Raw genomic sequence first — 25,877 nt, 5'->3', positions numbered from 1 at the left:
AAATCTAGCTCACACGGCCTACAACTCTTGACTGTACTTTTGGGAAAATCAGAAAAGGGCTTGAAAATAGCCAGTTGGCGTATGTCCTGCATAAATGCTACAACTCCTCGCAATGTCAGGTGTTTAACTCCCCCATGATCCTCTGCGCTCATCGCCTCTCTCTCCCCCTCATTCCTCCTCTCTGTTTGTCCTTTGTCACTCACTATCCTGTCAAATAAAGTGAACTCCTCTGCTGTTATGGAATTGGTAACCTTTCAACTGGACTATAACAGGAACAGACAAAGCTTTGGCATTAACCGGTCAGTAAAAGAAAAAAAGAAAGAACATGGCAGTTTGCCTTGCAGCGTAAACAGAAGTGGTCTGTCAGTCTGACAACCAGCCTTAAGCAAAGCAAAGCAAAGATATTTTCCTCCCGTGCATGATGCAGTGGTGGATTGCCTTATGGTCTTTGTCCGCACATCAGGAGAACCTAAAAGCTGTGGTGATTTTCCATAAGTCGCAGTCAGGTTCACAGCTGAGGGCGATGAAACGATACCTGCTGGCTATCTAGAGAATGCTCGAGAGGAACTATTTGCAGCCACTGGGCCAATTCTAACGCTAACTTGATTCTGGGACTAGATACACACTGACATCTTAAAAATGAAGAGGAACTGGATCGACAACAGCAATGGGATTCTTTAACGGCTTCATGAAGGAACATACCTTCTGGTTTGTCACTTGGCCATGATGCCAAAATGAACACTCGATGCTGCAGAGCAAAAGACCAAAACCAAAACACAGATAGAACTCAAGGGCCCTCAACTGCTTTCAAGGAGAATTCATTCATGTTTTCTTTCAAAATAATCCCATTGCCAACACAACCATATTAGTGAGTGAGAGAGAGGAGTTTGCAGAGTTGCTGTTAAGCCCAAACCACGCCAGTCGCAACTCCTTGCAACAAAACAGTTTTAGGGCTCTAAATATCAGGTCTTATGACTAAACTTAAGACATACATAGGGGCGTGGCCAGTGCTGTTTTGCTGTTTTGAGTGGCCAAACAGCACTGGTGTCCAGGTCTTAAGTTATAAGACCTGGTGCAAAATAGGGCACTTAAAGGGATAGTTCAGACTTTTTTAACTTAAGCTGCCTGATTAAGGTCTGACGACCGAAACGTTGCTCAATAAAATCTAAACTCAAGTGAAGACTGCAGTGTGCGGGATTCTTTTTCTCTATTTATCAACTTAAGCTGTATGAAATACTTGCCATTAATATAGTGGTTGCAACTGTATTAATTGATTGCCCGAGTCCCATGGTGGGAGTTCTGTTATGGTTTTGGTGAATATTACGTAGTTTCAGTCATTTTGTGGGGTGCACAGGCCACGCAGTAAAAGATAATTAATTCACAAAACTAACGTCATTGTATTGTTGACCTATTTCTAAAATATCAGAGTTGCATGTTGCAAGGAGTTGCATGGTGAATCATTGGCGCGAACAAGACAAACTGTTCCAGTGCTGGAATAGCGTATTTATCCCATGACATTCCCAAAGCTCCCAACTCCTAGGATGATTTACCTTTACACCGTAGGCTTTACTTAAACAAAACACCAATAGTCATCCCCACAATATCTATTATCTATAGAGGCATTTGTTTGTTTAAAAAAAACCCTCAACCTTCAGTTTGATGCAAGAGCAAAATGTCGACTCTGTGATAATGGTTCATGGTCAAAAGACAGTATTGAAAGATTATCTGTACAAAAATGATATGCTATGATTCACACTGATGTATAACATATTATTTATTACTTTGATTAGGGCTAAAGGAGAGGAAATTGAACACATCCATCACATCGACCTTGGTGTCTGACATTTTCTAAATGTTATTAAAATTTGCTAATGGGAGGGCGGGCCGATTATTGCAATTTAATGTACAACAAAGTAGTTCAATTCAACCCTACTCATATTACTCAATATTCAGTCTTGACAGTGACATTACTGTAGCCATGATGTGGCCCACTGCACGTAACCCTCTGCCCAAAGCAGATTCCAACGCTAGGTAATGTACTAATGAATAATATTTGCCTTGGGGCTGGCGCCTGAGACGACTTTAAGAGTCCTTCCTGGGCTGTCAGATTTCAGACGGGCAGAGACAGAAAGCTCTGCAGTCACCGGCTGAACTGCTGCTCCACTCTGATCTTGATAGCAAAGCCTCTGTGAAAGGCAGGCATGTTCCCTCCACTGTCCAGATCCCTATCGCTGTAATTGCTTTCCAAGCCCAGAGAGAAGCTGGGACCGCTGTGGCTGGAGAGAGGCCAGGCGGCCTGGACAGGACGCGAGGACGAGACGTGCTCCAGTGGATATTTTGGAGCGGCCCGCCAGGGGGCCTTTTGGAGCGGCCCGCCAGGGGGCCTTTTGGAGCGGCCCGCCAGGGGGCCTTTTGGAGCGGCCCGCCAGGGGGCCTTTTGGAGCGGCCCGCCAGGGGGCCTTTTGGAGCGGCCCGCCAGGGGGCCTTTTGCTGAGCTGCCAATCAGTGTTGTTTTGGGCAGCAAATTTCGATTTGCTGCCCATATCATGTTATGATATGATCTGATTGCCCATGATTGCAGTGTACTTGTCTAGTTGTCTAATAGTGACTAATTAGGTCATGAGGATCCAAAAGCTATATATGTTCTGTATGTATGTAATAAACTTGGTGAACGTCTTAGCGTGATACTGTCTCGTGTCATGTTATTGTTCTCCCGGGCCCGTCTGTCCGCCGCCGGACCAAGGAATACTTCAACCGGGTTGTCACACACCACCCAGCCTACACACACAAGACCGGTCTGTCAGAACCAGACGAGGGTCCAGTACTTAGAATTATAACAGTTTAGTCATAGCCTTTGGACTGAAACTTCAGTTAGTTTTAGTCACATTTTAGTCACCTGGAATGTCTTAGTGTTGGTCTAGTTTTAGTTGACTAAATGTCATAAGATTTTAGTCGAGTAAGTCGACTAAATCTACAGTTGATTTAGTCGACTAAAATGTATTTTGGCGGGCCTTGATGCCGTCGTAATGGCTGATTTTAAGCTTGCTGAAAATAGCCGATCTACAAGCTCAGTCAGTATATTTAGTCATCGTTTTAGTCATCAAGGCTTAGTTTTAATTTAGTTGTCAGTGAAAAAAGGTAGTCGGACATTTTTCGTCATAGTTTAGTCGACGAAAACAACACTGCTGCCAACACAGATCTGGACACTACTTTGTCAGGCTTGACCCCGATTTTTGGGCTCCAAGTGTGTTTGTGGCTCGAGGGTTGTGTAACCCTCGAGGGTAGTGTAACCCTCGAGGGTTGTGTAACTTGTGTGTTGGAGCCACTGAAGTAAAAAGAACATGCTATGTCCACTGACATGTGTCACAGATGGAGGTAGGTGCGCAGGCATTTGGATGGAAGTGGAGGACAGGGTGTCTGACTGTGACACAACTTGCAATCAAGTACCAAGCATGCACAAGACCTTACTATTGTGACAACATTATCTGTATTATAATGTATAATGTGCTTAGAACTTGCGCCTATTGAACTCTAAATAAGGAAGATGCAATGTTTGCATAATACATGGCAACGCGGCAGTCGTCATAATTAGATCCGTCAAAAGCAGAGCCTCTCTTTGTCTCTGTGGCGACTCAGTATTGCTTAACTCAATCAGCCCCTTAATCCAATTGTGAATACATCACAGCTCGGCACAAGCTCCACATTCAAACTGCTTAATGCTGTGCAAACGACAGAGTCCAAGTCCTGCGCTCCAAGAAAAACTAACACCTCGGGGAGCGGTTCCGTCATCTGAAAGCTGGCAGGAAAATCAATGAGAACTAATAAAAAGGGTCACGCGGAGTCAACAGGAGGCCTTATATGAATTATGTCCAAGGAGGAGGAAGGCCCAGGGAGGCACACATGGTAGGTTTGAAAAATATACAAGCACATTCAATCAAAAAATACACATGTATTTGTTAGGCTTTTTAAGGCTTGCACTTTCTTCATGGTGTAATGACAAAAAGCTGTTTTGTTCTGTTCTAGCTGACAATTAATATGATTTAACATCAATCTAACTTTTAGCAGGCGGACGTACAGCATTAATGCCATGCATTCACGCAGCTTAAGTTTTTAACCTGAAATGGAAAACAAAACTACAAAATCAGCCAAGGCTTCCCCCACTCTCATGCTGGGCTTATGTAGTGTCTAGCCATAGGATAAGTCCACAGTATGAATGGCATACCTGTGTTCAGCCACTGTCTCCTTTTAGTGTGGCCTACATAGAAACAGCCACAAATGCATTCAAGTCCAACATTGTACAATTTATGCAACTGGTGATAGGATAGGTTTAGTTACTGAACACTTCCCCCCTGTTCTCACAGCTAATTATCACAGCAAAAATGGCCCTAGGGTCGATGGTGAATATGGTGAAAGTGACACTTTACTAAGTGTTTAGTAACAAACCCTATGTTATACTATTCCCTCTCTCTGAATAGTATTACCTTCCATGAGCACCTGTCTCTTATGTCACCCATTCTTGAGATAAGGGACAAAACTTTTTTCAAACTGGATTTTTTTTTTTTTTAAGATACATTCAAATCAAATAGATGTATTTGTAGACACAGGTCTCAACTACCAATCTTGAGAAGGAACAGGTTTTTCGCATAACATTTCTTTCTAAAATGGGACATTTATGCACTTAATACCTGATTCATGTCAACTCCGTCAGACACACTAAAATCCCTTTTAATTGAATTTTATCATTTCAACAATAATATAAAGTCCTCAGTTATCTTATAATGGCTTTCAGTAATCAAGTTAAGTAATACAAATCTTTTAATATTATTTTGTTCCAATATCACACTATTATGAAATATCCAATTTCTCAAAACCGTCATTTCAACCTTTATTTTCAATATTATAACATGAAAACCATGTAAAAAAAAAAAAAATCATCATTACGTATCATTTCAGTTGGTGTTTCAATACATAAGCACAAAAGATTTGACAGCGAATTTTCTATTTCTTTGGAAATTAACAAAAACATCACGGGACGAACGTCTGACGGAGTTGACGAACATCTGACGGAGTTGACAAGTTTAACTGATTTAGGTTCTAGACCACCTAGGATCTTGATTCTGGTGACTAATCCCACATTTTCAAGGATGAGGAATACAGTGGTACTATTTAGATTTGCCCTGTGAACATGGCAGCCATTTTTCAAAATGGCCGCCAACTTTCTGTTATTTCCCAATAACTCAAGTTCTACACCACCTAGGATCTTGATTCTGGTGACTAATCATACATTTTCAAGGACGTGGGATACATTGGTACTATTTAGATTTGTCCTGTGACCATGGTAGACATTTTTCAAAATGGCCGCCAACTTTCTGTTATTTCCCAATAACTCAAGTTCTACACCACCTAGGATCTTGATTCTGGTGACTAATCATACATTTTCAAGGGTGAGGAATACAGTTGTACTATTTAGATTTATCCTGTGACCATGGATGGTAGACATTTAAAAAAATGGTGGACCTGCTATTATTTTACCAATTTACTCAGGGAATATTATCAGAATAATATAAAATCTGTGAATACATTTCTTACCAATAATTTTCTTCACCAATGTTTGTAAAGGTGTCTACTAACATATCCCACATTGGTTTCTATTTGACCACCCTAGGGGCATGTTTGACAGCTGCTGAAAGTTGGGTACCATCAACAAACAATATAAGGCTAAATGTTTTAAATTTCATTATGCTTTAAGTAGCATGTGGCATGTCAAACTAGGGGCTTTTCATGATTCTGGATCCATTCCAAGCATTGGTTTTGCACAAAAAACACTACGTTGGCTAAAAACGGCCATAGCCATCATCACAGATGTGATGAGGTCAGCACATGTCGGCACATTTGGGCAAGTGGCTATGGCCAAACTAGGGGGTCTATGGCCAAACTAGGGGTCAAACTCCTTGGGCTAAATTCGGTGAGGTGAACAGTGAGCAGTGAACAGTGAGCGAAAGACTGAAGACAGAAGATTTGGCTTCAGGACCATCAGGCAGGATGTGCAGACACTGAAGGCATCAGTGTCTTTCTCTGTGTCCCCAGCATGTCAACCAAAGCAATGTTACCAAATCAAAGGAGCCTTCACCTCATGTCACCTGGGGCTGGGTGAGCAATCGTATCCTGTATCTAAACTCACAACTAAATACAGACACTTGGCCAGACTGCCGTTTGAAAGGGTCAAACCCCTCATCCTGATTGGGGAAGACCACCCCACCTAATCACACCAACCGAACAAGTGAGGTTGGGGCCTCCAGGTGGGCCAGCAGCCATCTGCACAAGACTGGGCTGGACCCTGCAGGAAAGCAATCTCCAGCCAAGACAATGTAAGTTGACTATAACAGAGCCCCAGAACACAGAGCTCAGGAGAAGGATGGAGAAACACTGGCAGGAGGCCACCAAGATACAATGCCCCAGAGACCCAGAGTGTGCCACCACTGGCAATAAGGAGATCAACTGCTGCAGCAAAGATGTCATGAAAGGCAAGTCTCCACCAAAAAAAACCCTGAACCTAATCGGGGTGTCAAGAGACCAAAGTTTCTCCCCCACAGTTCCCTGCAGTGGCCAGTGAAGTCAAACTGTGCATCTGTACCTGAAAGGGGCAAGTCAAAGGCCAGAAAGCCCACCTCCTTTTAATGTCCTGTCAGTAGAAACTCAACCTGCACCTGAAATAAGCCCTTACCTCTCCCAGAGAAAGATCATCCTTGAAAATGTAATGATTAGTCGCCAGAATCAAGATCCTTGGTGGTCTAAAACTTGAGTTATTGGTAAAATAACAGCAGGTTGGTGGTCATTTTGAAAAACAATGGCTGCCATGGTCACAGGACAAATCTAAATAGTACCACTGTATTTCTCATCTTTTAAAATGTATGATTAGTCGCCAAAATCAAGATCCTAGGTGGTCTAAAACTTGAGTTATTGTAAAATAACAGCAGGTGGCGGCCATTTTGAAGAAAAAATGGCTGCTATGGTCACAGGACAAATCTAAATATTACCAATGTACCCCACATCCTTGAAAATGTATGATTAGTCACCAGAATCAAGATCCTAGGTGGTGTAGAACTTGAGTTATTGTAAAATAACAGCAGGTGGCGGCCATTTTGAAAAATGGCTGCCATGGTCACAGGGAAAGTCTAAATTGTACCACTGTATCCCTCATCCTTGAAAATGAGGTCTTAGTCACCAGAATCAAGATCCTAGGTGGTGTAGAACTTGAGTTATTGTAAAATAACATCAGGTGGCGGCTCTTTTGTAATATGGCTGCCATGGTCACCACGAGACAAATCTGTGATGGCCCCATAGCCAAAAATGTTCCTTAAGGCATGCTCTAACTGTGTGCCAAATTAGAATACTGCCCATTATTCAAAAACAATAATTTTATTGTTTTAGGAACACTTTTGTCAACTCCGTCAGATACACGTCAACTCCGTCAGACACAAAATCTGACGGAGTTGACGTCTGACGGAGTTGACAAAATGGCATTTGTTTTCATCTTAACCCTCTTTAGTACAATGTAGCCATTTTGTTTTTGCTTAATTTTGTTAGCTAAACCTAACCCCTAAACTAAAATAATAAACATTATTTTTGAATTCTTAACAAAGATCATAATAATGTCCTGACGGAGTTGACATGTAAAAGCTGTGACCACATTGTTATCAACATTGTTTGTTTAAAATATCAAACAATTGAATGCTTGTCAGACCAGGTACTCCACTGTTGCAACAAATATAAATGGGACTTGGAAAAGGAGTCTTCAGGCTAAATCTGTCGACAATATTTTCTGATTAATTTAAGACTTTTAAAAAAACCTGACGGAGTTGACGGAGACGTGGGACGAACATTTGATATGAGATATTTAATAGAAAATATGAATTAAAATTAACTGTGTATATTATTTGCTATGTTGTTGACAATCTACTTTAATTTAGTATGTATATTTATGTGATTGTGACAGTATTAGACACTTTTTTGGCAGTTTGAAATTGTGGCCACTTGCTGGGGACAGGCTAAATACAGGCCTTTTTGGGTACAGGGCCTGCTTTTAACTAATTCAGATGGAATATGAAAACAATTATAATGAAATTAAGGGCATAATAATACACAACTGTATTACACTTAACTTTGCAAGTGCTTTTATTTTTATGAATTAATTTATTTTTTACATAAAATAAGGCTCTTATGTGTGGGACATGTTTTTTCCACTTTTGTCCCTCATCTCAAGAATGAGTGATGTATTAAACATAGTTGCGTGAAAGTAAATTATTATCCAATCGCATAAGTTGCAAGAAGGGGCCTGTACATAACAGGTCTTTCAGTTGTACTGAAAGACTATTGTCTTAATAAAACGAAACACGTGGTAGAAACATTGCCATTGTGCTGCAAAAAAATCACTAAAGTGAAATAATTCACTAGTACATACCTAGCAATACTAGGTACTAGATCATGTAGATTTTAAATGTTTCCCATACATATAAAATGGTTGCCAACACAACTTTGATTTCCCTTCATTTTCCAATGTCAGTGCTGATATTTTCAGCCTCTGCATAAAATAGCTGAGTTTGCTCCATGTGGGTGCCGTGTGTTTTGTTAATAGATTTTTTTGTAGAAAGACCTTTACATTTGCAAAAAATAGAAAGTCACCATCCATCTTCAACTGCTTATCCGTAGACAGGTCGCGGGGGCAACAGCTCCACCAGAGAGCTCTAGACTTCCCTCTCCAGAGCAACATTAGTAACTTCCTCCTGGGGGACCCCGAGGCGTTCCAAGGCCAGTGAGGCAATGTAATGCCTCCAATTGCGCCTTGGTCTGCCCCAGGGTCTCCTCTCAGTAGGATATGCATCGAAGACCTCCCTAGGGAGAAGCTTGAGAGGCATCCTAACCAGATGCCCGAACTACCTAGTTCTTCCAGGCGAAGAAGCAGCGACTCTACTCCGAGTCTCTCTCGCGTAACTGAACTTCTCACCCTATCTCTAAGAGAGATGCCAGCTACCCGTCTGAGAAAACTCATTGCTGGTTGTATTCACAACCTTATTCTTTCGATCATGACCCGGAAAGAAAGTCAACATAGCAGAGAGTACTATTCCAAACTAACAGTTGATCACTGGAAGTTGTGATTTTTTTTGGATATAGTACAAAATGATCGATATGAAAAAGATTAATTGAATCTCCTTGAAAAATCCAGACTGTTCCCTTGCAACACAGTGCGCACACACACCACACCTCATTGAAATAATATTTGTAGGAGGCACGGCAAGACATTGTTGCCAAGTTATGACTTAATACTGCTTGCCTTTTTAGTCAATTCTTCCCATATCAATGACACACTTAAACACACAACTTGTAGCATCAGAGTATATGCTCCGTTATTCAGACAATAAGATACTGCTGTCAAGGACCAGGTAGGCCTTTACATTGCCTGGCACTGACATCAGCTGCTGCTCTTTTCCGTTTTAATTAAGTTCACTGGGACCCCGAGGTGCCATAGTTTTGATTACAAGAATAATCAAAATTACATTAGTGGTATGTATGCTGAGAGCCCAATTGCCACAATCACGTGTATACACACAGTACAGTATACACATGTGGAGCCTGAGAGAGAAGCGCTTACCGGCTACGTTGACCTTCTCAGCGTTGGTGGCGCTGGGTCCGGCCGTGCTGGTGCCGTTGGTCAGGTTGCCCCCTGTGCCGTTGTAGATGTTCTCCACTTTGGACTCCAGCTTGCCCAGCCGCAGCATGATGTTATCCAGCAACACCGCCAAGGTCTTCTTCAAGTCTAACAACAACAAGACACAACATGGCAGTGAGTGAAAATCCAATCAACAAAACAAAAACAGATGCAGGACAGCTGACAGAGCCCGTGTATAAATGTGATTCATTCATACTGCGTGTGCGTGCTTGCGGGCGCGTGAGAGGTAATTTAGGTTTTATAAACTGTAACAACAGTTCCATGTGTAACTTAGCAGGCCAGTTCACCAGCAGTTTGCCTCCAGTATGAAAAGAGTAACGAAAGCGTAACTCAAGAACATTGTTGATGCTGCTGCAGGGGCTGAGCTCTACCTGACTAGACTGCTCTTAGGAAATGATGAATGAACGGATTCGATCACAACAGTGTAGAATTCTGGCGTCAATTACATGACAAAGAGATCTTACAACATTGCAGCATGAATGAATATTATTGCAGTGTGTGTAGTGTCAAGTGTAAGGTACATACAATAGAGTAGACTAGTAACTTCTTGTCATGGGGAATATTGACAGGGTGTGGTGTACACTACAAATGAATGTGTGTGTGTGCATGATTAGAATAAATATTTTTATCAATACTGCCTCAAGGGACAAATTTGTAGGCCAGACTCTAAAGCACAGTCCAAGAATACACAAGGGAGAAAGCATCCTGTTTTACAGTCATTACAATGCTAATCATAATAATCAACATATAGTACACTGTCGTCTATGATATTATCTTTGCTGTCAGCTTGAATGGATTCAACGTAGGTATTATTAGTCACAAACTCTTGTTAATACTTTTCATTGCTTAAATATTTATAGAACCCACAGACAGAGTTAACAACTTTAAAACACACATCCCTATTTTGGTCATGTTATTGTACACAAAGATTTGGAAAAACGTTCAAATATACAATGAGTATAAAATAGGGCATTCATATGGGAGAAATATTCAAATGATAATCTGCAAGTTTTTTGGTCTGGGAAGGGCGGACACATCTTTCTCAGAAAATGGGAGACAAAAACACAAAGACATGTGAGCCCCTCGACCACAGTAAATCACTGGCTTTCACGCTGCTGTGCTCAGGGGCTTATTTATTTGAACGAAAACAACAGAGACGCACGGTGTGCCATTTACAAATGAACTTGTCGCTTAATTTGGCTCATCGCATTTCTGTGTGGGCATCCGTGTCTACAGTGAGCGTCTGTCTGCACAGGGGACACAGCCACCGACGGAGCGGGTGTGTGTGTGTGTGTGTGTGGTGGGGGGCACCGGCTCTGAATTGTATCCAAGGAGTTGTTGTTTTTTCTGCCTCAGTCTCAGTCCTTGTGATATTTGTCTCATCCTGTCGTGTAAATAGCGATGATATTTCGCAGGAAGTCAAGTAGCTCTAAAATCCCATCACGACCAGTTCATGTGGAAAAAAGCTAAATTAAATCTCAAGAATGAAAATTTAATGATGTTTTTTTTAGGACGACCGGCTGAAGAAATCATGACATTTCTGAGACTAAAATAACTAATGACTGAAAATAGCCGATCTACAAGCTCTGCTATTTTCGGTGCGCAGCATGCTTTGCATTGCTTTCACAGAAGACACACTGGCTCCTATGGAATCCAAATGACTGAAATCAGTCTTGGCGATTGAGAACTTTAACCCATGAGTACATAACATAACATCCAACAACCGGGTTGTTGTTGCTGATGGGGTGAGGATCTTTTGTGATGACTATTAATCATGTCAGTTTCAGGCCAAAACGACACGACGCTCACCTGATAGCCAGAGAGCCCCTCCCCATGCTGCTTTCACAGAGAACCAAAACACCAACCATCGCCCCGGGCAGTCATCGGGTGCCACGTCGCATGCGGGCGCCACATTTCCCCTAGGGCGTGCCGCATTTGACACGTCACCCTTCATCACGTCAGAGAGTGCTTTGGCAAGGGCAAGACAAGCCCTGGCAAGGCACAGCCAGAACCTTTTCATGTGAGGAAAGGACTGAATGCCACGGCATTTAAATTCTTTCAGACGAGCTTAGTTTAGGCCCAAGTACTGTGGGCCTAAATTAACAGGAAAAAGCTGTAGAGCCGATGCCTCACCATGTTATTGCGTTGGAAATCATAGATATTTAAAAAAAAAAAGATGCCTCAATGGCCGCTGCAGTTCATTGGAGCGACGTGTCTCCATCGAAGGCATTTGCTGCCAAAGTGACGTCACTCATGCGACTCACAATCACAACGCGTGCATAGCATCCCAACAGGGCCGGCTCCGGGATGAAATGACTAAGGGGTCAGTCGAAAAGTGTTGTTTCTTTGTTGTTGCAGAAAGCAGCAGATGTAAGATCAAGCTTGTAGATCTGTTATTTGTTGTAGAAGGAGAAAAAAAAAGTGTACAGTGTCAACTAGGTCCATTTTACTGTGACATGGGAAGGAAAAAACAATGTTTATATGCCTTTTCTGCTTCTTTTTTAAATAACTTTTACAAATGTCCCCAAAAACTTTACATTTCATAGTAAGGGTTAGGATCTAGCTCAGTTGAAACTTTTCCAGCAACTGAACTTATTTGTATGCACCAAACACCCCGACCTCCATCCCCCCTATCTCGCCAGCACCATAATACCTTATTGTAAGAGGCAATCAGAAACTCCTTTCCATCCATCGAAAAGAAAGATTGCTTTAGAAATTGCAATGGTCAATAGTGATTTCAATATTTCAGCTTCAATTGAGCATGCAGCTCTATACCTTCTACAAGACTCCTACCATCCCAGATTGTGGGGCAGATCGTGTAGCTGCATGTATTACCATTTATAAAGGGGGGCCAATTATATGCAAGGAAATACACGGGTGTGCAAGAGAAAATTATGTTCGTTGTTAAAAAGGCAACCCATTTAGGTTACATTGTTACCGAAAGAAAGTCTAATTATCTTTATGATAACGCACAGGGCCGTCTTGTGATGAAATACGTTGAAAGCCATAATGCATCCTTTCGTCAGTTTATACTAATACATCTTGGCAAGCTAAAAAAGGAAGACAATGCCAGTGAGCAATGCATAAAGCTCCCACATCCACTCAGGGACATAAACGCTTCCCAAATTAAACATGACGGCAGATAGTTTTATTTATTTTTGCATCCAATACGCCTCTTCAGCCACATCTGCTACTGGCACTGGGAGCATGTAGGTTGAAATTAACGTGCTGACACATGCATTCAAAAGTTAAAATATTTACAAATAAAATATCGAAGAAAGTAAGAAACCAATCGGAGGTGTGACTCTAATCGCCGAAACAAAATACAAATATTGTTTTGTTTACACACAATGCCATGTTTTCCCATATCCTATCATATTTTGTCCGGTATTTCTTGTTTGTGACTACAGTATATGTTTTCATTCCATCCCGACTTAATGTCATGTCACATTGATGTCATGTTCTACGTGTAACAATACATTATGTAATACATCATTGCATAATGAAGTGGTTCAACACAATACTAGATGCCTTCATCTGAGTTCTCTACAACAGTGACCTTGCATTCTCCCTTTCTAGCCCTCTCACAGCTGCCATTTAAGATGGCATGGCCATGTTTGCCATAATAGCCGCTTTGTTGTTACAAAAAGGGGAGCCTCGAATCTTACGCATTTAATAGGCAAACAACAAAAACATAGATCCCTGACTGTGAGAAGAGGTCACAGACTGGGTGAAGGGAAGCAACTCTCATATTATCTACAGGTCGCTATGACAGCGACTCTCCCTGCATGAAGACTTCAACAACATCATTGTCTCGTCTCGTGAACCATCGCCAGCAACGTGCGGGACCGACCAGGACACGACAGCTCTGAAGTAACAACAACAAACTGATGCCATCTAACTCGCTAAAGCCATGGACAATACTTCAGAGCTTCATTCGGAATTCAACATTCAGGACTCTATTTGGAACTATTTTTGTGACCAAATTATATGCCATGTAATTTCTGAATCTCACAATACTTGTATTCTATAATTGAATTATTCTTCACTAAATTATCCAACATTAGGATTTGTCGTGGTCTCAATTCTTGCGTCTTCTCAAAATGACTATTTTTGGGTTCTTTCTAAAAGTATTCTCTGCCATTGTAACTTACGGTCTTTAAAGGGACAGTGTGGCAATTTCTTCCTGGTCATTACAATTTGAGGTTATACGGTAATATTCACTGATTCATTTGGATTCCTTTGGTTATTGAGCAATATTTAAAAAGTATTTAAATTATCCAGTATAAATAGCACTATGAGATATAGCAACCAAAACCCCATGAGTTTGTGTGGCACAAATCATATCCCCAAGCCTAGGGCTGGGGATGTGTTATGCACAAAGCCACAAAGGCCTTTTTGATTAGCTATAAGCATCATCTTTCAGTGGACCCATAAAACCTCCACAGTGGGTTGTCACAGTGAGCATGAGCACTCACTCAGGCATCAGGAGTGGCAAGGAGAGCATGCCAAGTATTAGCAAAGCCTTCCCTGTTCCACAGGGGCATCGACAGGGTGAACATAGTCGATAGCTGCAGGGATTTGATCCCTCTTCATTAATGCTTGGCTGGATCCAATGCGGTCATAGCAGGGTCATATTCAATGGAGGGATGGCGGCACTCCACTTAAGACTTGCAACTTAATGATATTTAAAATGTTTACTACAGGAGGCGGGATTTACTGGTTTGCACCGTCAATAAAAAAGAAGAAATGTGCTTCTGTTGGATTAGAAATTAGACAAATACTGTATGTGTGTAATAATGACAATGTGTCTGGTTTGGCACGACCTTAGACACAATCCTGTTTCTGGTTTACCCCAAATTTTGATGTGAAGGTCACAATTACTAGACTGGCTGCATTTGTATTACGTTGACATTTTCGTCACTCTTCGCTGCCCTGCCCATCACTTCCCTGCCTCTCTGAGAGAAAATAAGTAAATGTAACATCATGAGAGATGAGCAGAGGGAACCACACCAGCATAACCACACCACTTCCCTGTTTGTGAACGAACCCTCTCACTGGGATCTTAATGCAGTCATGGTGAGGTCGACAGATGTGTGTGTGTGTGTGTGTGTGTGTGTGTGTGTGTGTGTGTGTGTGGGGGGGGGGGGGGTATATAATCCATATTCCTATGCTGCCGAGTGCACTCTGCGTGTTGAATGACATTTTATCGGTTCTTTTCCTGTCAGAAGATCACTAGCGACATGGCATTTTAAACGCTTCACGTCCGGTCGTGGAGGTGACAGATGTCGGAGGGATGAGGGAAAAATATTAAATAGAACGATAAAAAATAAATACAAATAAATAAACCCCCTATTGAGATTAAGAGCAAGAGCATCACAGTGGAAATGTGTCATGAGGAACATCAGCCTTTTGGTTAGCGAGTCTGTTACTGTAGGTTCACATTTATTTACACAACGAAGGTCACCTTGAAATACAAAATGTAATGACCTAAAGAAACAAAAAAACGAACACAAAGTACATTAAATATACTAGTGGGCACTGGCCTACTTGGAACGATGCAAGTTGAAAATGCATGCCCCACCCAGTTATTATGTACGTGTCCCTTTTATGCCCTTATATGGAGTTCTTTGTCAGGCATGCCCAATAGGGAGACTATGCAGATGCCAGAACATCATTGTGATGTCAGAACAATCACTGTGATGTCAGAACAGGCCAGCTCTAGGGGTGATGTCAGAACAGGCCAGCTCCATATATGGAGATTTAGGGGTGATCTGGATATGGGCCGTGTCTGGAGCCTGGGCAGAGGCTTTTGTGCTGGTTCTGGACAACCATGGGTTCGACGGACTCGACACCGGGCACTGTCACAAGTCTAACGGTTCTCGAGTTATGTGGATTACAGACATACAGAGATGTGGTGCATTTAGATTATACGCTATATAATACACACACAAGGAAGGTGCATAAAGCGATGCAGTTAGTTTAGCTGTTCTAATACCCAGCCTGCTGAACAAGGCTACCAGCACTGTCTGGTGAACAAAATGAGTAATGGCATGCCCAAGGACAATTTCCTGCCCGCCTCGACATTTCGTAAGAGTGATAATGCAATTGCCAAAACACAAATCCTACTGCATTCCCCTTTAGCCCTGCATGTCACGTAATGTTTTGACAAAAGAATAAATACAAAAAAATCTAGATGGAATGATGAAAGAACAAAGTGTGTGTATGTGTGTTTTGTGTCTGGGATAGGGAGGAGTGATTTCAAGGAAACATAAACATGTGTAATTCATCAGTGATTTCCCTTATCGTTCTCAAGTGTGTTCTGTGCAGGAAGCAGCGAGCGAGCAGACCGCTTGTGCCCGGAGTCACGTATACGTCCGTGGGTGGAGTCACGTATGCGTCCGTGGGTGGAGTCACGTATGCGTCCGTGGGTGGAGTCACGTATGCGTCCGTGGGTGGAGTCACGTATGCGTCCGTGGGTGGAGTCACGTATGCGTCCGTGGGTGGAGTCACGTATACGTCCGTGGGTGGAGTCACGTATGCGTCCGTGGGTGGAGTCACGTATGCGTCCGTGGGTGGAGTCACGTATACGTCCGTGGGTGGAGTCACGTATGCGTCCGTGGGTGGAGTCACGTATGTGTCCGTGGGTGGAGTCACGTATACGTCCGTGGGTGGAGTCACGTATGCGTCCGTGGGTGGAGTCACGTATGCGTCCGTGGGTGGAGTCACGTATGTGTCCGTGGGTGGAGTCACGTATACGTCCGTGGGTGACTACTCGTTTTCAGAGGGAGGGGAAATGTGGTACACACGATAGGCGTCCATCTCACAGGGGACGAGGAGGCAGGATTTCCAGATACAATTACAGCCTCAACCCAACCCAAGTCTCACCAGGGGATGGAGGGCAGAGCCGTTCACACACACATTCCCTCCCGTTACTAGAGGCGAATACGTCTTATAGCCGTCAGGGGCCAGGGGTGCCCCCCGGCACAGTCAGCTCAAATTAATGGAGGGTCGAAAAGAGGAAGCCATCAAGTCATTAGGCCCATATGGAGGCTGACCATTAATGCTGGGGAGTAGGGCCAGGAAACGTCCCAGTACCCAGTCTCCCCCGTGCTATCTGATCCATGCTACGGAAATGGATCTCAATCTCAATTTCAGAGTGCAGATAACGGTCTGTGCAGCCTATGAAAAAAGAATAGTGCCATCGCAATGCGATCTGTTATGAGAGATAGAAAGAAGGCTGGACAGCATTCAGTTCCCATGGGAAACAGAGCTTGTGGTTTTGTGCCTAGGTGCCCACATGATTTAGCATAAACTATAAAAATATAGTTTTAAAAATAATGCAAACTAGTGTTTTACCTCAAAAATCAATTACTTGTTTTGTTAATTAATTGTCACACACCACCCATTATGACCACACTGAGCGTCTCCCTAAATTCACAACAGCTTATGGTGTTTTTGTTAGGATAAACGTAACCTCAACTCCACATGTCTGCATGTGTCCATTGTGCTGCTCTCACAGTATTTCTAACCAATATTGGCCATGAATTCACCTGTCAGCCAACGGGATAAAAGGGACTATTCTGTTCACAGCCTAACAATAGTTTGCAACAGCACGGTTGGCTACAAATAAAATTTTAAGTATTGAATATCACGCCGACAATTACCTCACTATATGATCCAAATGTCAAGGTTAACCGTCACTGCCGATAGAGATACAGTAGAAACTGTGGTGGTGATGGCGTTGCTTGTAGGATGGGGGTGTCGGGGGGGGGGGGGCGCAATCTGCCAAGGGTCTGTCGAGACAGCTGCCTAAAAACTTTGCATATGCTTTGCATGTACCTTGAGACACCAGTGAGCACTTTAATGCTTCTTGTTCACTCTCTGGGCTTTTGGTGATTAGCAGCCCATACACCCGAACACCTGCAGTTTAATGAGGAAGAGATCTAGTGTCTCCGATTGCCTAACCTCCTTCAATCTCACACACACACACACACACACACACACACACACACACACACACACACACACACACACACACACACACACACACACACACACACACACACACACACACACACACACACACACACACACACACACACACACACACACACACACACACACACAGAAGTGAGGACGCACCTAGTGTAATGAGCAGCACATATAAGTGATCGTTTTGGGGATTTGTTGCTAGAAGAATGTGTCCTATAAATTCAAAACGGAGATACTCCTAGAGGAAAGTGTTTGTCGGAAAAATCTATTCCAGAGCCAGGACGAGGTTGTTTTAAAATTGAGAGCGACTGGCTTATAGCGAGCGAGTCCCAGTGGCTTCTCATGTTCTCATATAGCTCAAATGTTTGGTTGGGGAGGGAGTTGTTGCATGCTGCATGGTTTAGAACAAAAGGGAGGCAATTGTCCCATAATGTTTAATGGCAAGATCGAGGGCTGATGACAAGCCAGTGCATTTTCACTAAGATGTTTGCTGATGGCCCCATTAAAGCTACAGCAGGGCCTGTAAGACATTCTATAGCAAATAACATCTCCTCGTACGCACACACACACGCGCACAACCACACACTCAGGACAATATTGGCCGACGTCCTTACGAGTCTGGCACTTGAGCTCAACATTTCTGTCAGAGAAATTATATATATATGTGCTGAAGTAAAATGCAGTGCATTTGACAGGTGAGTGCCGATAATGTCCATTACCGGGACAGTAACACCGTCACGGATCAGCAACCTTGGTCAGTCCTTGAGGAGAAACACTGAAGAATATCGGCTTTCCGTTGCATTTTCTCCCCCAGACTGACGCGTTTTCCCGAGACTAGATCCCCTGTGATCGCATTATAGTACAATCAATTCCAATCTCAAGTTTCTAATGAAGCTTCCCATTGACCCATACAGATCTATTAATGGCATGAATACCTTATCGATGGCCTGATATGTACAGTACGATGTAGGTGCGTGCTGTTAGGTTATTATGCTCCTGTCCAGCTGCATCGGCCATATAAAAAGGATAGTGGACAAGATTTCTCAGGATGTACTCAGAGCTACTTACTGTATTCTACTTGAGAATGAGACGGAGAGAAAATAAATGTAACTAGAACTAGAAGAAAAGTACAATGACTTACAGTAGCCTAGATATAAAAAACCTGTGTGAGGTGAGGGGCGATCTTATCATCGTACATCATCATACACCATCTCATTCCGGCCAATCAGAATTTGCGTCCTCACCTTCGTCTTCAATGTTTGTGTTACGCAATGTTTGTGTTTACACAAACACTCAAATGTGTCCATTCATTGTCACTGGGAATGTGCGTGCACAGTTTCACTGCAATCCGACACTGCGGTCATGATTTGCGGAATTTTGTTCAAAACCACTTCCTTCAAACTTTAGATGTCAATCTAAAGTCAATCAGGTTGGAATATGAAAAATCTAACGGATCCGTCTTGATCACATGACTATAGAGATCATGTGTACCGATTTGCGTGAAATTGATAAAATCTTAAAGAGTAATATAAGTATATATTTTTACATAAGTTGGCCTCCTGGTGGCGCTATAAAGAGCAGATGTAGACAATGCAGGGCAAAGGTTTTTCCTTGGCAATGTTTTTTGAAAATGTTTTGAAATAATAATTAACCCATTCTGTAACATGACATTTTAGGGAAAAAAATTATCTGAAATTTTCAGAGAACTGAAGTATTTAGAAGGCGTTTTTAGAATCAGCCTCTTTCCTAAATGGGTTAAAACCAAATGTAGGAAAACAAAAACTAAGGGCACCCATAACAATGTGTCTGCAGCCCACAAATGGGTCCCCACCCGGCGTTTGGGTAAACGGTGCCATAGCGACCACTCACCGTATGCCGTCATGGTGCCCACGTAGGGCCCGTCCATGACACTCTGGTTCTCCTCGGCCAGGGCCTTGATGTAGCGCTTGCTGAGGTCCAGGATCTGGTGGCGCAGCACGGTGCTGCTCTCGTGGCTGGCGCGCTGCTGGATGGTGAAGTGCAGCAGCATCATGCCCCAGATGAAGCCGAAGCTCACCAGGAAGAAGCCAAGCTTCTGGGACGACAGCTTCCACAGGAAGGGGGTCGCCATGGCCGCAGTCTCGGTCGGTAGAGAGAGAGAGAAAGGATAGAGGAGGAGGAGGAGGAGGGGGGAGATGGGTGTCTGGAGGTCAGGAAGGAAGGAAGGAGGATTGATGGGGTCGGTGGTGGTGGGATCAGGACGGGAGGTGAGGCATGGCGCTGTCACTCGGTGGCTGTGGTGGTGGAATCCGCGTCGCCTGGGCGCCTCTGCCTCACGGGCGCTGTTTCCGTCTCTGGCCCCTCATTATCTCGGTGGCGCGTCACATGGGGCCGGGTCCGCGGGTACGCCGCTGCATTCTGCTGGGCGAGAGAGGGAGAGAGAGAGAGAGAGAGGAGATAAGAGACACGGCGGTTGTTCATGCCAAAGGCTGGCAGACCCTGATAGAATAGTTAGTCCTCTCCTCTGTGGTCATTTTGATAGAATAGTTAGTCCTCTCCTCTGTGGTCATTTTGATAGAATAGTTAGTCCTCTCCTCTGTGGTCATTTTGCGATCCGTTTGACCGATAAATGAACGATCCGAAACTCAAAGGACCTGGTTTCCAAATGAACACTTCTTTCAAGCAAAATGGAGCTGGGAGGATTTGATTTGAATGGGACAAAGGGGCCTATGCAACGCTATAAATTAAAACGGTGTACAATTGAGCGATGAAATTGTACAGGGACATTATCTTCTCTAAACACATGCAGTGAGCGCCGGGCAAGCACGATAGCTTTAGGTTAAGACATGAAAGGCACTGAGACAGGAGGAGCCAAGATACACTGCTGCAAAACACACACAGAAAAGTATTCATCTTTATTCTTCAGTAGAGAGAATGGGTGCATCTGAGGACACAGAAAGAACTAGCCAAGCGTGGGTGTGGGGAAAATACATTGTATTTCACAAGCTGAATGACATTTCTTGCCTTAAACTAAGATGCCAATTTAGACACCTCGCGTGGCATGTACACCATGTGTGTTTGTGTGCGTGGCAGTACATTGCTGTGTTTGATTGAATGTGCATGTCTGTCTGCGCACGCATGTGTGTGTAATGGAAATGTGTGGAGAATAGAAGGAAATATTTGCATGGAGGGGGGCTCGGTGGACAGTAATTCAAGCATCTTTCATATAGCTATAAGTATAAGTAGCACCCATAATAAGTAGCACCCATGCCATTATGATTATCATCTTAACCTTGTAAATAATTCATCAGTAGAGTTGTATGTCAATAAACAGCACCATTTCCCCCTGGAATTTACCATACATTGGCTACTTAACTATATTGTATCTCTTATCATTGCCACTGTGTGACACAACGGGAATGCCAATATATTAGTGCTTAAATGAGGAATTTAATCATAGGTAATTTAATCATCATTTAATAAAGGTACGACTGATTTAAATCACTTTAGGCGTGTTTCTTTTGCAGGCAAATGGAGATGCGTATAACCGGCAGGCCTTGGGCCTTTGTGAAGAATTCAGGCTTAACCCCTTTTGGTGTTAGAATTACGTTGTGCTTTAGCTATTGAAAAATAGCAGACCTACAAGCTCATAGCGCGCCACCGAGTGGCGCGCTATGAGCTTGTAGGTCTGCTATTTTTGAAAAATCGAAGAGCGACTGACATAGAAGACATTTTTAGAATCTGATCTCAGGTCAGAATGAAAACTGTCAGGATGTAGAAGACATTTTTAGAATCAGATCTCAGGTCAATGGGTTAACTCCAGTAGTAAATGCTGTCTTTGGTATGCGAGTGCAAAAGGTGGCAAAACAACTGCAAATACTTTGCTTGATAATGGCTACACAAGCAAAGGCTAATGGTAATGGCACATTACAGCATATGCAATATTTACATTGGCAAGACTTCTAAACTCCGAATGTAATGTCCTTACATTACATAGTACAGAGGGGGGGAAAGGAGGGGAAAAGCCATAAATGGTGCACTTTAATTTCCCACTTTGAATTGAAGTTTTGAATTTGTTTTGGACTTTACCGACTCTTCTTTCCTCGTCTCCATAAACCCAGCCATGGTTGTAATGTCTATGAGTCTGGGGGCTTGTATATACTCAGACAGAAATCACAGGTCATGCACATGCAGGCCATAAATGACCCAGAATAGGAGCCAATGTGTAACACGGAAGCTGATAAGATAGATCAGTTTGCAGGTATTTGAAAATGGGTTAAAGGACAACATGTTAGAGCAAGATTATACCCATGAGCCCTTTTCTACACAATAGACTATGACGATAGACGATAAACTTTACTATACATCCTCACAAATCCATCTTCCAGTAGGCTGCCCTTGGCCTTTTGTACGCACACCACACATGTGAGAGGGCTGTGAAATGAATAATCAACCCTGGACTAACCATTGACATTATTAGTCACCAGTCAACACTCCATGTCTTATACCGTATTTGGCAATTCAGCCAAAGCAGTGCACACGTGTGTACTCTGCCGGGTCTATGTCCATGTGCAGCCAATGCTCAGTAGGCATATGGACACGCTGTCAAGCCCTCGTCTATCTTAACAAGCCAAAAACACATTCCACGATCATAACATACAAGAAAACAGTGACGCGTTTTCCGTGACATGATTATCTATCTTTATCCGTCCAGTGTAAATCAGGTGGACAGGACAACTATGAATGAATTAATCATTATTTTGTACTTGCCTTACATCTGACACCACTATATATAAATAAATAAATATGCAAACATTTCACATTTCCGTTTGTAAGCTTGCTCTTGACAATCGTCGTCGCATGCCCTTTATGGCTACAGAGGCACTGACCAGTTCTGATATTACATTATGAGTTATGTGGATAATTTTCCATGCAACGTAATATTAAACTAATGACACACACACACACACACACACACACACACACACAGCTGTAAACGGAGATTGCATCACTCGCTAAAAACACCAGGCAGCTGCCTGCGTTGTGCACACAGGAAGTCAGGTGGTGCTGGGAAGATTTTTTTTCTCCCCCGTCGGAAGTCCCCTGTCGGAAAGCAGCCTCTGGTGTTAAGCCCGATTAATTTCATATATCGTCGTGCTCCAAAAATAGCCGACCAACAAGCTCGCAAAGAGGGGCGGATGCAATGCGTTGTGAGCTTGTAAGTCTGCTGTTTTTGGTACACGACAAGAGCATCAATTAGGCTTTATAGGCTGATGTTAAACTGACCTACAACCCCGTTATCCTTGACCTGACCAATAATCTTCAAATTATTCTCACAAAATATTAAAAAAACTGATAATGATTTCAATATTGTATATAGGCTAAAGGCTACTATAGGGTTAGGTACTGTACTCATACAATACTGCATGTTCTGTTAAACGCTTAGTCTGCTTTTCAAAGCTACCGTTGGCAGTTCTGTCTGGACACATTCATGAGTTATTTCTAATTTGGTATAGTGGGCCCGGATGGTTAGCTCAACCGCCTGGGGACCTAGGCTGCGGGTTTAGCGTGTTCCGCAGGGAGAGACAATGGGGAAAAAGTCGGGTTTAGCATGTTCCGCAGGTTAAGTGTTAATGGGGAAATGCGGCTTAGTATTTCTACCTACTGTTGTTTATACAGACTAGGAAACCACAAGGCATTTCCAGAAAGACATGACTGAAAAACAATTGGTGCTATTCACCTTGTAAATGAGACATTTTAGTTGCTGCATTCAGGGATTGAAGTCAGTTCAAAGACTGAAGCCCATACCGCACCAATAATTCGTCATGCAACTCCTTGCAACTATCTGCAACCATTATCCCCAATGGCAGTTACAAAGAAGTTGCATTGGTGCGCTTGACCTTAAAACTGTGTTGTTGCAAGGAGTTGCGACTAGTTGCATTGGTGCAGGGTTTGGGCTTCAGAGTGTGCACTACAATGTCATGAAATCATGTGACGGTTAACCATGAATACTGTACGAGAGGATGTTACGCACACCAATCCTTGTAGTGGTGCCGGTCCACGGCAAAATAATCTAAAGAGTCTTTGAAAGACAGAAAAGTGGCCGCACACACCGATATACCGGTAGATGGTTTATACATAAACCAATGTTTCTGCAGACAACTGCTTTCTCACATACCCTGAAGAAGGCAATTGTCTGCCGAAAACGTTGGTTTATATATGCTTTGCGTCCTAGGCTATAATACATTCTTGGCAGTATTGGTTATATCAGTGTGTGCAGACACTTATTTGGTTAACCATGAACACGCAAAATGTAATTTAAATATATAGAGGTCATGTTTCAAATTGTGATGTTGACCGGACCCTAGAATCTTTGCAGTTACTTGCCTATATATTAATCACATGTGCATGCCCCCACACACACACTCACACGCATGGACCAGTGTGTGTGTGTGTGTGTGTGTGTGTGTGTGTGTGTGTGTGTGTGTGTGTGTGTGCTCTTTAAGGCTTGTTAAGGCGGTGTTACTCTCGACTTTCTGCACACTCATGAAAGGCTCACAGCCTGTCGACTTCGCTAGAAATATGAAATCGGAGCCCCCAGCACACATATAAAATTAACTTTTTGGCCAGAAAAGAAAATATTTCCACGGAAGAAGAAATATGTTTTAGTTACTCCACGGTGCCTTGTGCCCTCTACAGATCTCGTCAGTGTGGTGGGGGGCTCAGAGTGAGTCCACTAGGGAAATAATTGGTGAGTAGTGAAATCGTATTTTTGCAGAAGTCGACAGGCTGTGAGCATGTCATGCGTGCGCAGGAAGGCGAGAGTAACATAGTCTTAAGGAGAAGTCCTTAAAGGGACATTTTACCGCTGGAAGAAACATGACTAAAATATATATATAAAAAAAAGAAAAACATATTACACACCTAAAAACCCCCAGGAAAGTATTTATTGTGTCCCAACTCCTAAACATCATTAAAATAAGCTGTGGTATGGACCAGAGCTATGTGTGTGTGTGTGAGCGGAGGGGGGGGTGTGGACTACCTTTGCATCAAAACCAATATTGTTGCGTGGAAGCCAACAAAGTATTTACGTGAAAATCGCAGTTGCACCACCACAGGAAATGACATGAGGAAATGTTACTGTCTGTACTCTGTAGCCTGCTTGTCATGGTGTGATTTACACAAGACAATGGCAGAACCCGTTCCCACCGTTTGACATGCATGTCGTGCAGATGTCAGGCAGCCATCAGGTAGTTTCCCAAACTCTTGTGTGTGAGGAATGTAAGGATAGGAAGCAATTCATTTAATTTGATTTTCTCTACAAACAAGCTTGAATTATAACATCCAGACACGGGACAGACAACAGGATAGACAGGATGGACTTTGTGTCAAAAATGTGAGCTTCCATATTTCTAGAAGTCTGTTTCAAGTATTAGCTCAAACTGGGCCATAGCAGCTGTGCTAGAGTAACAATAAACAATAAACTTTTTTTTTTGTAATATCTACCTAATACTATAAACACCGAACAGGTTAAACAGTGAACAGTGAACTACAGATCTACAAGCTCATAGATCTGCTATTTTTGAAAATTCATGAAAATGTGGCGCAAATCTTTGAGTATATATTCTTTCAGAGCGAACGCTTTAAACTCAAATCTTTCTTCTGGGGGGGTCCCTGGAAGAACATATTTTCAAAAGGAGATTGGTGGCCAATTATATAGGCCTATAATTTTTGGGGTCCTTGACATGAAATATTGAGCACCATATTTTAGAAAACTGCCAGGATTTAGAAGACATTTTTACAAATTCGATGTCAGGCCTACATGGGTTAATTAAGAGTAAGACATGCCATGCCATGACAAATAGAATTAGCTTAGTTCACTTCCCAGCGAGCCCATTCATTACTTCCAAGGTCAGCTCCCGATGGTCCTTCTCAAAACATCAGGCGTTTAACTATTACAACCCTATTAGGCCCCTAAACCAAAAATGAAAACGACAAATCCAGAAGGATTGACGCAGCTCAACCCCGAAGCCTTTGCGTTGAGCCGATAATGTTATGTGTAACAGTATTTGAGACAAAACAAAAGAGGAAATGAAACGAAAGTTAATTTAGAAAGCCAGTACCCATAGTCTTATGTACTGTAGCTTTAGCTGTTAAGACTGTTGAATATAAAAAA

At 42.8% G+C, this 25,877-nt stretch overlaps 1 protein-coding gene across 2 annotated transcripts in view; it reads right to left on the bottom strand.

Annotated features, from left to right (window-relative positions):
* mgat5 (alpha-1,6-mannosylglycoprotein 6-beta-N-acetylglucosaminyltransferase) overlaps positions 1-25,877 on the bottom strand; it is a 132,930-nt gene that overhangs the window by 91,324 nt on the left and 15,729 nt on the right. Inside the window, exons 2-3 of one of the 2 annotated variants that reach the window (XM_080758872.1) lie at positions 19,592-20,122; positions 9,650-9,814 (exon numbers count right to left, since the gene is read on the bottom strand). In XM_080758872.1, the coding sequence (XP_080614998.1) occupies positions 9,650-9,814; positions 19,592-19,832 (406 nt within the window). In that variant the 5' untranslated portion in view covers positions 19,833-20,122. The remainder of the gene's footprint in view (positions 1-9,649; positions 9,815-19,591; positions 20,123-25,877) is intronic. The other variant, XM_080758871.1, reaches the window with a different exon arrangement.

This window comes from Protomyctophum bolini, assembly GCF_963924005.1.
Source record: "Protomyctophum bolini genome assembly, chromosome: 24".
In the NCBI taxonomy this organism is placed as follows: Eukaryota; Metazoa; Chordata; class Actinopteri; order Myctophiformes; family Myctophidae; genus Protomyctophum; species Protomyctophum bolini.
This window is presented reverse-complemented; position numbering and strand designations above follow the sequence as displayed.